The 12640-nt window shown below is 52.3% G+C and overlaps 1 protein-coding gene across 3 annotated transcripts in view; it reads right to left on the bottom strand.

The window, feature by feature from the left end:
• The window catches only part of RGS3 (regulator of G protein signaling 3), a 136323-nt gene that overhangs the window by 50702 nt on the left and 72981 nt on the right, over nt 1-12640 (bottom strand). For all 3 annotated transcript variants that reach the window (XM_052644576.1, XM_052644577.1, XM_052644578.1), the window contains one exon: nt 12293-12415. In XM_052644576.1, the coding sequence (XP_052500536.1) occupies nt 12293-12415 (123 nt within the window). The remainder of the gene's footprint in view (nt 1-12292; nt 12416-12640) is intronic.

The raw sequence follows: 12640 nt of genomic DNA, 5'->3' as shown, positions 1-12640 counted from the left end.
TCCGTGGTGCGCTTCCTCGCAGGGGGCCCAGCAGGAAGAGGAAGGGGGTGAGGCGTCCCACCCAGGTCCCGAAGGAGCCCCCTCCCCTTCCCCTCAACTCCTTCCCACTGCTATTTTTAGAACAGGGAACATCTCCACCAGCCCCGTCCTGCCCAGAGCTCCAGGTAAAACACAGCTACCCCATTCATTCCACTCCAGCCAGAACACGGCGGGGAATTTACAGACAAGCCAGCCAACTAGACAACCTCTCCCCAAGCCAATAGCCAGGACATGTCTATTTCCATTACAGCCCAAAGCGGTGACTTACTTTTCCTAAGACGACACAGCTGAGTGAGATGAAGAGCACCTCTAAGACAATCTGTGCCCCTCCCTGTCCCCAACCTGTCAGGCTCCTGAAAGTCCCCAGAGAGGAGTGCTGGGGGGAGGGTCCTAGTTCTAGCACCAACTGCATGACGCTGGCCGGGAGTTCTTACCCCTCTCTTGTCTTGGTTTCTACAAATCAGCTTGCTAATCGATGAACCCCACTGGGGGAGAGGGTAGGTAGCCTTTTCGGTTCCACACTCAAAGATTCTGTACTTCTATCAAAATTCTAGTCATTCATGAAATAAATACTGCATTCTCTATTGTTGGGTGTGTGTGGAGCTATATATCATAAAGTTTATCTGAGAGTTGACAGTGGGTCTCAGAAAGCATTTTCCCATTGAAAATTGTGTTATAAATGGTAGTCAGCTTCCTATGCTAGCCTACTGAACCCTTAATATTCTCCCAGAAGGAGAAATGGCAGAAACCTATACTGTGATAGAATTTAACCAAAATGGAAAAACACTAACATTTAAAAGACACTGAGGGAATTTACCCTTAGTGTTTGAGCAAAAGAAAGTGAAAGTGAAGTCGCTCAGTCATGTCCGACTCTTTGCGACCCTATGGACTGTAGCCCACCAGGCTCCTCCGTCCCTGGGATTCTCCAGCAAGAATACTGGAGTGGGTTGCCATTTCCTTCTCCAAAAGAAGGAGCAAAAGAAGGTACACATTAAAGGCAGTGAGTTAGTGGCAACTTCTGGGGAAGTCTAAAGGAGACTTCTGACCATACTAGAAACTGCAGGCATTGCACGTCGACTCCTACAACTTTCACTGAAAGTTAGCTGCACGCCATCGACCAGGAGTTAGAGAGATTAAAGAACATATGTATCCTTATATACATGAAATTAAAACAAGAGTCCAGTGAGCAGGAAAAAAGAAGGAATGGAAGAAGATTCTGGGCTTGACAGCTATTGTTCTGTCTTCCCGGGAGTAAGCCAGGAAGGAGGCACCTTTGGTTGGGAGGAAGCAGGGTTGTGCTTATAATTTGAGTTCTGAGATGAGGACCTCTTCCTGTATAAGATCCACTGATATACTTATTTGACTCAAGTACATGATGAATATTAACCATGTACAACACTTGCATATGGGCATTCAGGTGGTTCAGCAGTAAAGAATCCACCTGCCAAGTGGGTCAGGAAGATCCCCTGGAGAAGGAAATGGCATCACTCCAGTATTCTTACATGGAGAATCCCATGGACAGAGGAGCCTGGCAGGTTACAGTCTATGGGGTTGCAAAAGAGTTGGACAAGACTTAGCAACTAAACAACAACACTTGCATATATTCACACACACTTGTTTCAATATGAAGACCAAAATGTCTGATTCCTTTTTTCTTTTAACCTCTTGTTAAAAAAGCCCTGGGGCTTTGGAGATGATTCCTGGAGATTACCTAAATTCAATACCCTCATTTCTCTTGGTAAAGAAACAAATGATCAGAGAGGTGAAGTAATTTGCCCAAAGTCACACAGCGAGTTACAAGCAAAATCAGGATTTGAACCAAGATCTTCAGAATCCTACTCTGGTTTTCTCTGAGGGCAAGCTCAGTGAGAGGGGGGCTCCACAAACCCAGGAGAAAAAAACCATAGGAGAGGTTCCCATCAGGTCTCCTTCCCTGATGAGTCAGTATGGATACAAGGCATTCACAACCCTGAAGTGAATCTGGCCAGACTAGATTGCTTAAGACCAAGTGGGGATCCAGGCTCTGGTCTTACAAAACTGAAGTGCAACGGAAAACGCTTTGAGCCAAGAAAGTCAGCAGACCTGAGTCAAGTCCTAGCTCTGCCTGCCAATACCTTGTCCCACGAACCTGGCCAGGTCACTGCCCCTTTTTGAGCCTCAGTTTCCTCATCTAGATTCTAGAATATGACAGGCTTGAACCGTAATCCAATTCTACAACATCTAGTGAGTACCTACCAAGGATCAGGCTTAACAGAGTCAGAAATAAATAAACCATGACCCCCACTACAGACCATATGCAAGTTTATTTAAATAACCTAACCCCGCACAGAGAGCTAATTTATAAGTATAAAAATAGATGGTTTGTCAACCAAATGCAAGCACCACACAGAAGCACACACACCATCAGTCCTTTGGAAGATTAAGGCAACATTAATATCTCAATTTTATGAGAATACTTATGACAGTCAGATGTTATTAAAATATCTCAAAATATGCAGAGCCCACGAATTGCTGACCTGTAGAAGGAGGGGAGAGGAGCGCAGCGAGGGTGACAAGGGAGAGGCCGTAAGAGAGGCTGGGACCCTGCCTGGGAGAAGGGTGGGTGTGGATGTCTGGCTCCCAAGAAGCCCACGGTCTTGCAGGTGAGACAGCGCTGTTTGACACACTGTGCTAAAGATGAGCAAAATACTATGGAGCACAGACGGGGAAGCAGGGACTTCTGAGGCAAGCCAGGGAGCCCTGAAGCCTGAGGACTGTATGTGGCCGGAACAGCAGAGGAGGGCAGGGAACATCAGGCAGGAGAAACAGCCTCAAGCGGAACATGCATGGGGAATTTAGAGACGGGGAATAATTCAAAATGGCCAGGCTGTGGGCTCAAAGCAGGAGGGCAGAGCAACCAGGGAGAGAGCCGGTGTGGGACCGTGGCCTCACAGGATGGTCTTGAAGCAGGGAGTTGAACTGCTCAGCCTCCCCAGCTTTGATGGTCTGTGGTTGCTGCAAAGTAGTAGAACAGAGCCATCCAGAGTCAATGACTGGGGCTGGGCCCCCCAGGTTCCAACCCTAGCCACCCACTGGCTGTGTGACCTTGGGCAAATTTCTCCTCAAAGACTCCGTATCCTTATCTACCAACTGGGTATAGTGAGAGTAAATGTGTAAAGGTGACAAAGAACCTCAAGAGGCTGTAGTGAGGATTAAGAGAGAATATGTAGGTGAAGAGCTTGGCATTGCTCCAGGCTCACAGTCTTAAGCGCTCACTTATAAAGTACTTACTGTTATTATTCTACCCTTAAACTGAGGATCTGGGAACAATTTGGAGGATGGTGGCCCTACTCAGAAAAAGGCTTGAAGAAAGATAAGGTCAAGACAGAGGGCAAGGTGCAATCATCTTTAAGAATAACAACAAAAAAAGATAGCAAGATGGCTGAGGCCAAGAGGAAGGTGGGCAAGAGGATGATCTTTCTACAGCCAGACGGGCCGCAACAAGGGAAGGCAGGAAAGCTGGAGAGACTGGAAAACAATTTTGGTGGGGGAGTGGGAGCTGTGGGGGTGGGGCGTGGAGAATATCTGAAATCTAGTCCATTTGACACCCAGTTACTTAATATTGGGGCTTCCCTGGTGGCTCGGCAGGAAAGAATCCTCCTGCAATGCAGGAGACGTGGGTTCGATCCCTGGGTTGGGAAGATCCCCCAGGAGGAGGGTACAGCAACCCACTCTAGTATTCTTGCTGGGAGAATCCCATGGACAGAGGAGCCTGGTGGGACTACAGTCTACACGGTTGCAAAGAGTCAGACATGACTGAAGCGGCTGAGCACACACACACGTACTTAGTGTTGAGATTTGGAATCAGTCAACTAGCAAAATCTGGGCCCAAAACCTGGAGCAGGCTCTCACCTCACCCTTAACCAGGCAGAGGTCAAAGGGATGAACCTATCCCTTTCTGCCTTCAGCCACTGTTCTATCAAGACCAGGTACCCCAAGACTCTGTTGCTGGTCCTCTTGAATGCCAGACTGAAAAAGGGGGTAACCCGACCGTCCCAGTGCTGCTGTCTGTCTTCTGGAGTTCCTCCTTGTCTTTCACAACAGATTTTTCAAATCTTGTATAACGCTATTCATCTTGTCAGCCTGGACCACCCCAGGGCCATATGAACTCGAAGTTTATTCTCTAGTGTGTAGAGAATAAGACATCTCATTTTATTCGTCCTCAAGGATTCCATCTAGAGCTTAAGGGGCCACAACTTCCACACAACTTCTATCTTCCCTCCTGGCTCTTCCTGAAGGCGATAATTGATTTCTCTTACTTCCACCCCTTAAAAGGCAAACCGTTATATCTGAAAAGAGCAATGGATTAGGTTGAAATGCCTTGGCTGGAGGACTAGCTCAGCCTCAGGACTAGCCACAGCTGGGAAGCTGTGTGACCTTGGATAAATCACTTAACTTCTCTGAGTCTTAGTCCCTTGCATCCATAAAACAGGGCTGCTGGGAGGCCTAGGGGAGATAATGCCTGGGGATCCCAGTTGACATCTCTGATGCCCATGTTCTTGCTGTAGGGGCTCACCCACATTGTGAAATTGCCTGCACCTTCAATTGGCAGAATGCTCTAGGTGCTGTGTATGAGAAATACAGGCTTTGGTGGCAGAATTTATGAAAAAGAATTTAAAATAAAGAATAATAAAAAAAAAAAGTCATACATAAATAAATGTCTTCATTATTTCCAACAGGTCCCAATTCCCAAACTGCCAAAGGACCCAGGCAGCAGAGACTGGGAGTTTCAACAGACCCAGAACATGAGACTATAAAGAAAACAAGAAAATGGGATCAAAGGATGTGCAGGGGGTGGGGTGGGGAATTTAAAGAGTCACTTTGTATTCAAATCGCACAGATGGCCTTTTCAACAATAAATGGTTGTGCTCCTGTGCTCCCAGCTCGAAGGTCCCCAGACACACAGCAAGACAATTGGGCCATCAGGAAAGAGACCATTGTGTGAGCTTCTTAGAGTGATTTGTGTGGAGGGAGGGGCTCGGCCTTGTTTCCCGTGATTATGGCTCTCGAAGGCAATTTCGCTGCATTCATCATCCTGGACGGCTGGGGATGGACCGGGCTTCTGAGAAGCAATGGCCACCCGGTTGTATTTCATCTTCTCGAGCCCGTCCAGCCAAATTAATTGTCTCATCGATTTCAAAAGCAGAGCAGCAACGGCGCTGTGGCGCACCACAGTCAGTGGGAAGACAGGGCCCTCCAGGAGCTGACGGCTGCATCCCCAGCAGCAGCTTGTGGGGACAAGCGGAGGAAAGCGCCATCCCCAGGGCCAGGCACCGCACTTAGTGTCTCTGTTGCCCTGCCACCAGAGCTCCCAACCTCTGCACCTGTGTGGTGGGCAGAGGTAGGTCCCCAGGTCCAGAAGAGAAAAGCTGGCTGCCTTTCCAGACAGGCGATTCTCCTGGGCCTCACTCTCCCCTTAATGTCATTTTGTAAGGGAATCAAATGAAAACATGATGCGGCTTGCTGTCTGTGCAGACCCAGCTGTTTAGCCTCTCAGAATTAACCCTGCAGGCGGAGTCTCAGCTGATAGACACTGCTTATCCCACTCTGGCTGGCTATTCCCCTGCTGGGTAGGGCACTGGGCTGATCCCCTGTTAGATTACTGCTACCACATGTCTGATCTTTCCTAGGCTGGGAGGAAGGGCCATCTGTGGAAGGCTAAGGGAAGAATTCTCTATTGGACGACCCTTCTTGAGGTTCAGGTAGCCAAAGCAGCTGAGCAAATTCAGCAGGGCACAAGGCTCCTCTTAGAACACAGAAAGGATCTTACAGGACACAACGCCGAGTGTTCAAGGGAACGCCCCTAAACTGAAGCCCAGCCTCTCTGACCTCCTTTCTAGGCAAAAGGCCCTGCTCCTACACATGCCCTTTGTGTGTGAGTTTTGTCTGGACAGAAGGATGTGAAAGCTGCCCCACACTGGCCTCTCACCACTGTCCCCTGGTAGGTCACCAATCAGCCTCACAGCTGGACGGGTCTCCCCTAGTGGTGCTAAGCCACACTTAGCCCTGGTCCCTGAGTCTCGGGAGCTCCATGGAAAGCAAGCCCAGTCAGCTTCCCAGGGGCTGAATTTCAGTTTCCTATCAGCCCATTCAGCATCGGATGGACGGACAGCACAGGCCACCGCTGCTGAGGCCTGGAGAAGCCCCACTACTCCCAGCTCCTGGGGACATTCTCAGTACTCGGCCCTGGTCCCTACCCAGGCTTCACTAGGAGGGAGCTCTGTGAGGACGGCCTCGCCCTGACTTGCACCCACTGAAAGTCAGACATGGTGGAGGGTGAGAAAGGCGGAGCACAGGAGACTCTCATCTGAGCCTCCGCTACCCCCAGGGTCTGGACACGCACATAACAACCTTCCCAGCGCCCCTCCAGGACAGGTCGCCATCGCCCCTCATCTGGAGGTCTTAAGGAACTCCCCAACTTGGGTTCTACCAGAAATGGTCCCTGAGACCCTGTGACTCCCTTTCTCAAAAGCTTTCAATGGCTTCCCACTGTGCCCAGACCTGAACTCTCAGTACAACACGAACCACCACAGTCCCGAACCACCTGGTCCCTACCCGGTGGTCTTTCCTCCTCACTAAACTCAAGCTCCAGCAGCCTGGCCTCCATCCCTCCAGCACGCCGCACCCCTACCCTATCTCAGGCACTCTTCACAAGCTGTTCTGGTCTGCCGGGAACATTCCTTCCAGAGTCCCTGACTGGCTAACTCCTTTCTGGCCTGCAGGTCGTGGCTTCAAAGTCAGGCCTGTCCCCTGCCCCTCCCCCACCCCTATAGCCATCTACACAACATTCTCTCTTGAAAGAATCCTTTCTTTCCCTTCATAGATTATCTCAGTTCATAACCACGTGTGCGAGTGTGTGTGTGTGTGTTAACCTTTACGTAATGCTCACTCCTCTACTAAGATGAGAGCAGAGACCACGTCCACCTCACCCTCCATAGTTATCTCAGGCTCCTAGCACAGAGTCTGGCATAAAGCGCATGCCCTCAAAATATCCGACGAGTGAACGGATGAATGCTTGAGTACAGATGACAAATGAGTGAAGCGGTGGAGATATCTTCTGGCAGCCGGGCATCTTGGCGTTGTTCTCCGTCAGCGCTGACCTCTCCCGACCTCTCCCCCTGTCCTCAAGGCAGGTGCTGGAACCACCGGAAGCCCACGTGCTATTTCACCTCCTTCCCTGCAGGGAATAAGCTTCTGGTTCTTCTCCACTTGGGACTTTTGGATGCAGTCTGCATCTGCCCACAGGGCCTCTGACACCACTGTGGTCCTTCTGATGCCAGTCCACACAACCCGTGGGGCCACTCCCTTCAGATGACCCTAGGCCCAACATCTTGGTCCTCTGATTTGGGTCCAGTTGAGGTGAGGTTACTCTGTGGTAGGGGATGCCCAAGAAAGGGTTAAGTTGCCAGAAGCAGAGTCCCGCCCTTGGGTTTGCTCAGCCAATCAGAGTCTGTCCTGATGAGGTAAAGCTTCTATCCTGGGTAGCATTGGTTGAGTTGGCCGGCCCCATCTCCTGCTGGAGAGAGCCATAAGGGTGGAGTTTCTGTGGAACCAGACAGAACTGGAGTTAGCTTCGCTGTCGACTCAGGCCAGGGCTGCCTGACTCCAAGACCTGCCAGGGCTGCCTGACTCCAAGACCTGCCCCTGCTCCTTCCTACAGTGCTCACGCGGACCCTGGCATCTCCAAGGCCCCACCTCTGGGTGCTGCAGTGGAGATGACATGTGGCATGCACCTTGGTGTCACACCTAGGAGAAGTCTTAGAGCCAGACCAGACCTAGGAGGCCTCAGTTTCCCTGCCTGGTCCCAGGAATATGGCAGGTAGCTACCGGGAAGTGACATGGAACGGTCGTCACATGTGGTCACAGTGGCAGCCTTCAGCCTCAATAAACAAGGCCACGAGATGAATCTCCTATATAGACATAACTTTAATAATAATTCAGAGAGTTCTTCTTGTGCGCCTTTGCTGAGCACGTTACATGAGTTTAGCCCTCACGAGAACCCAGTTCATCCATTCGCTGTACTCATGAAAAACCCGAGTCTCAGAGAGGCTCGGTGCCTCACCTGAGGTCATAGAGCACTCACACCTCCCATATCACTCACTGGGTTATTTTAGAACCATCCGCGGGCATATCTGTCATCACCACTGGACCGCAATTTCCCAAGGAAAGAACGTGACAGAGTCTTCGTGCATCCCCAGCACTGAGCTCAGGGTGCACCCTGAACAGACGGAGCCAGCACGTGCTGCACCCCACACTCTCCCTCCCTGGCGGCTCAGGCGAAAGCCTGCTTTCCTCAGAGGCTTCCTATTGCCCTGGCTGGGGCTATGCACGTGGTAAGGGCTCAGTGCAGGTTCACTGAGCGGACAATGAATGGGCAGCCAGGAGCTCCCCTCAAAGGACCCCAAAGGACCTAAACTCAAGTCTGGCCCAGAGCAGGCATTTATTTCTATGCTGCTGTGCTATGCTTAGTCGCTCAGTCATGGCCGATTCTTTGCAACCCCATGGACTGTTGCCCGCCAGGCTCCTCTGTCCACGGGGATTCTCCAGGCCAGAATACTGGAGTGGGTAGCCATTCCCTTCTCCAGGGGGTCTTCCTGACCCAGGTATCAAACCCAGGTCTCCCACACTGCAGGCAGATTCTTCACCGTCTGTGCCGCCAGGGAAACCCAAGAATACTGAAGTGGGTAGCCTATCCTATCTCCAGGGTGACTTCCTGACCTAGGAATCAAACTGGGGTCTCCCACACTGCAGGCAGATTCTTCACCATCTGTGCCGCCAGGGAAGCCCAAGAATACTGAAGTGGATAGCCTATCCTTTCTCCAGGGTAACTTCCTGACCTAGGAATCAAACTGGGGTCTCCTACATTGCAGGCAGATTCTTCACCAGCTGAGCTACCAGGGAAGGCCATTTATTCCTATATTTGACTGAATAACCAACCCAATATGTATCTGTCTCTCCCTATTAGCTTAGAACCTGAACAGCCATCTGTGAGTTATTCCAGATTAGCTTGGCTGCATTCCCCATGGTAGGGAGTTTAGGAGAAGTCACCCCAGGTGAGAGTAGACGGGTGGTTTACCAGCAAGGGCAGATGATGAGGTGAGAAAGGGTAAAGAGTGCGGACGGGGAAGAACGGGGTGCTGGGAAGAACGGGGTGCTGAGATGAAGGAAGCAAGGAAAGGAGAGGAAGCCAGCCACTTATTTCTACAGAAAGAGGGAGCACAAAGGCACACCGGGAGCAGCCTCCCACCTGCCGCGGGCAGCCAGGAGAGAGCCAGAGAAAGACAGTGGAGCCGTGGAGAAGGGACCCAGTTGGAATGCTGCCTGTCTCATGTCCACGGGTGCCAGCTGGGACCCCCAGACCCCCACACTGCAACCCCCAGGTCACTGCAACCCTCAGACACAGCACAGAAAGCCTATGGTCGCGCCTCCCCACCACCAAGAGGGGAGCAGACCTGGCCACTAAAGGCACATTTCATAAGCGATCGAGTGATGCAGAAATCTCCAGGGCAAAGTTCTCTAAAGGAGGCTGGACGACCCCGCATCCTCAGTGTTCATGGGACAGCTTGAGGAACTGGGACGAGCCACCTGACCAGCGTGCAGATGTGACCACCAAGGCCCTGGCGGGAAGCTGTTGCCCAAGGTAACGCGGCAGGGAGTGGTACACCCACCTCGCAACTGTTCTCTAAATCCACTTCCTCCAGTACCCTCTGTCCCTCCTCAGGAGCATTTCATGTTCAGGGCATATCACATTTATTATGTTTTGCAAATGGGGAAGAACTTTTGCATTCCTTGAGATGTTTGAGCAACAGCACGTTCCAAGGGTTAGCAAACAGTATTGAAAGGAGCAGGGTTGAGAAGGGGCAGCACGGGAGTTCGGGGAGCTGCCTTGCAAAGTGTCTTTTCTCAGAAAAGCACTGGAGCTGGGGGGGACAGAGAGTGGCTTAGGCAGCAATTTCTGTTCTGCATACAAGGAGGAACAGTTCCAGAAAGAACAAAGAAATAGCATTAAAAAAAAAATAATAATGTCATGCTCCTCTAGTCAGGACTTGAAACAGATTTCAAGCAAAAGAGCTCTGCACTGTGCAAGAAGCCAGTCCAGGCTCACCTTGGCCTTCCCTCTTCTTTCTCCCCTGGTGGCGGCAAGCCTCATGAAAAGACTGCAGCCCAGCCCCGGGCAAGGAGATTCACGGTCACTGGCAAGGCAGCCGGGACCTGATAGAGCTGAGTGCAGGTGCACAGCCTGTGCCGGCTGGACAAGCCACCTGGTCCGGTGGTTAAGGTGATTTTTTCGCTGAAACACTCCTGGAACCACGCGGGGCTGGAGAAGATCCTATTTACTGGAATTTCTCTCAGGGAGCATTCTGCAAGCAACTAGAAGGAATGAACTGCTAAGACTCTTCAAGTGTGTATGATGTGGGTAAGAAAAGTGGGCAGTGAGATCCCTAAGGGGGCTGCCTAACAAAAGGTCGTTACTAACTGCTGCCCAAGGAGGGTGGGCCAAGTGGGGTGTGCCAGCTGGGTAGGGTCCGCTCTCAGGTGAGGAGGCCATTTGAGGCCATCCCGGTGGTTAGACCCCTTTCTTCTCCCTCCTCCAGCCCAGCACAGAGTTTCTCATTTAGGACACATTTAAAAGAGCTCTAATCTCAAGTCACGTCCAGCTGTTGCCTGCCCAAGATGCCCATATATCCTGGTGCGGCCCTGAAGCCAGGCCCCAAATCCAGGGTCAATCAGCCAACCCTGCAGCCTTGCAGGGACCCACTCTCAACCCAGCCTGCCTTCAGTTGCTCAAACTGTCCCCTGACTCCCCAACGGAAGATGGAGAGACTCCCCAAGGTGCTGACAAGGCTGTTGCCAACCTACTCCAGAGCCAGCAGACACAGAAGTTGAGGCAAAAAGAACTTTTTCCGCAGACCAGAAGGAGCTAAGCCTAAAACACAAGAAAACTGAGGAACACAAGTGCAACATCCCAGCGGCCGCCCTGGTGAGGAGGAAGTGGCCTGTTTTCTGATTGTGACCCACCCCAGATCAAGGGGGCCAGGCAGCCCACAGCCTCGGCAGGTCTCTGTGGCATAGCAGAAGCTGAGGTTGGGAACCAGCCAGCCGAGTAGGAGCAGCTGGGTTGTGGTTGACTGAGCACCTACTGAATACCAGGCACCAGGCTATGAACTGCGGACGCACCGTCCCCTTTCCCTCACACGACAGCACTTTTGGAAAGGAAACTGTTCTCCCCAGTGGACCCCTAGGGACGCTCAGTGAGTGGTAAAACAAGGTAACTGTGGAATCTGAGATTATATAATCCTCAGACACTATTTTAGGAGCTGCCGGTTGCCACCTCCCTGCCAGGGGTGTGCGGCCCCTCTCCGCACTCCCATCCTTGGCAGCCTGCCCTGCCGGGCTATGCGCAGGGTGGCCTGAACGCAGCCAGAAGCAGCGCGAGGCCTGCAAGCTGACCAGCTGCCCCTTGCTTTCCTTTACCTTCTTCTCCCTGAATCCGGCCGGCCAACCTCCTTGGTTCCTTTGGCAACCAATCAGACCAAATCCCCAAATGGCCGGCACGTTCAGCAAGAGAAGGGACTCACAAATGGGGGATACAACTGTGCCTGGGGAGGGCATCCGGGGGGCAGTGGGTCCAGCTCTGGTCCCAGCGCCCTCCACAGGCACAGGACCAGCTGCCCGTCCCCAGATCAGCATCAGCTGATCTCTTTAGGAGATCTCTAATCTCCCTGATGCTCCAGCTGGCAGGGCCCTAGTCCCCAGAAAACTCCACTTGCTTCCACTTGGCTGTGGCCTGCATTGCAACAGCATGGCTTCTTTCTGCCATAAGCATCCATTCCCAATTATGTCTGCCTTGGGCCAGTTTTAAACACCAGTGTGCTGTCCTTGGGCAAGACCCAGAGTGGGGACCACGTGCCAGGCAGCAGCAGGAAGGCCAGCCTGAACTAGACCTTGCCACAGGCGAATTAGAGAACAGGGCCGAGAATTGATGGGTCACGCTCAGTTTGGCTCTGCCGCTCTACCTGAGCGAGTGCCCTCGAACTCGCTCAGTGGATCCAGGGACACGCCAGGAGAGAGACGCTCTCAGCTTCTTGCCAAGAGCCTGCTGCCCAGTTCCAAGTGCTGAGCTCGGGCTGGTCTCAAGCTCAGTTTAGAGGCTCGGGGGTCCGGGCTGGCCAGGGTGGGGGACCAGGGCTGCGGCCCCCGGCGAGGCCCTTACCTTGCTGTCGGGGGACGGAGTCACCAGCTGTTGCTGCTTCGCGATGTTCTCCGACAGGCACCAGCACACTCTCTTCTTCTGCTCCTGCGAGTGCGCTTCCAAAGTGAATAAGCACTCTGCCTTCTGACGTCAGAGGAAACAGAGAAAGGGGCAGTCAGGGCTGCTCCCTGGTTCAGGGGGCTCCCGGCCCGAGCCCAACCCTAACCGTCCAGTAGGTGAGGCTGCAGCAGGGCGGGGAGTGACCGCTGAAAGCCACAAACACGCACACTAATCCCCGGTGACATCGAGGCAGCCAGACAGCAGGGAGCTGGTTCAGGGGCCAGCTGGCAAGCCCTGTGCCCACGGGCT

This window comes from Budorcas taxicolor, chromosome 8, assembly GCF_023091745.1.
Source record: "Budorcas taxicolor isolate Tak-1 chromosome 8, Takin1.1, whole genome shotgun sequence".
NCBI lineage: Eukaryota > Metazoa > Chordata > Mammalia > Artiodactyla > Bovidae > Budorcas > Budorcas taxicolor.
The sequence above is the reverse complement of the archived record's forward strand: the minus strand, read 5'-3'. Positions and strand labels throughout refer to the sequence as shown.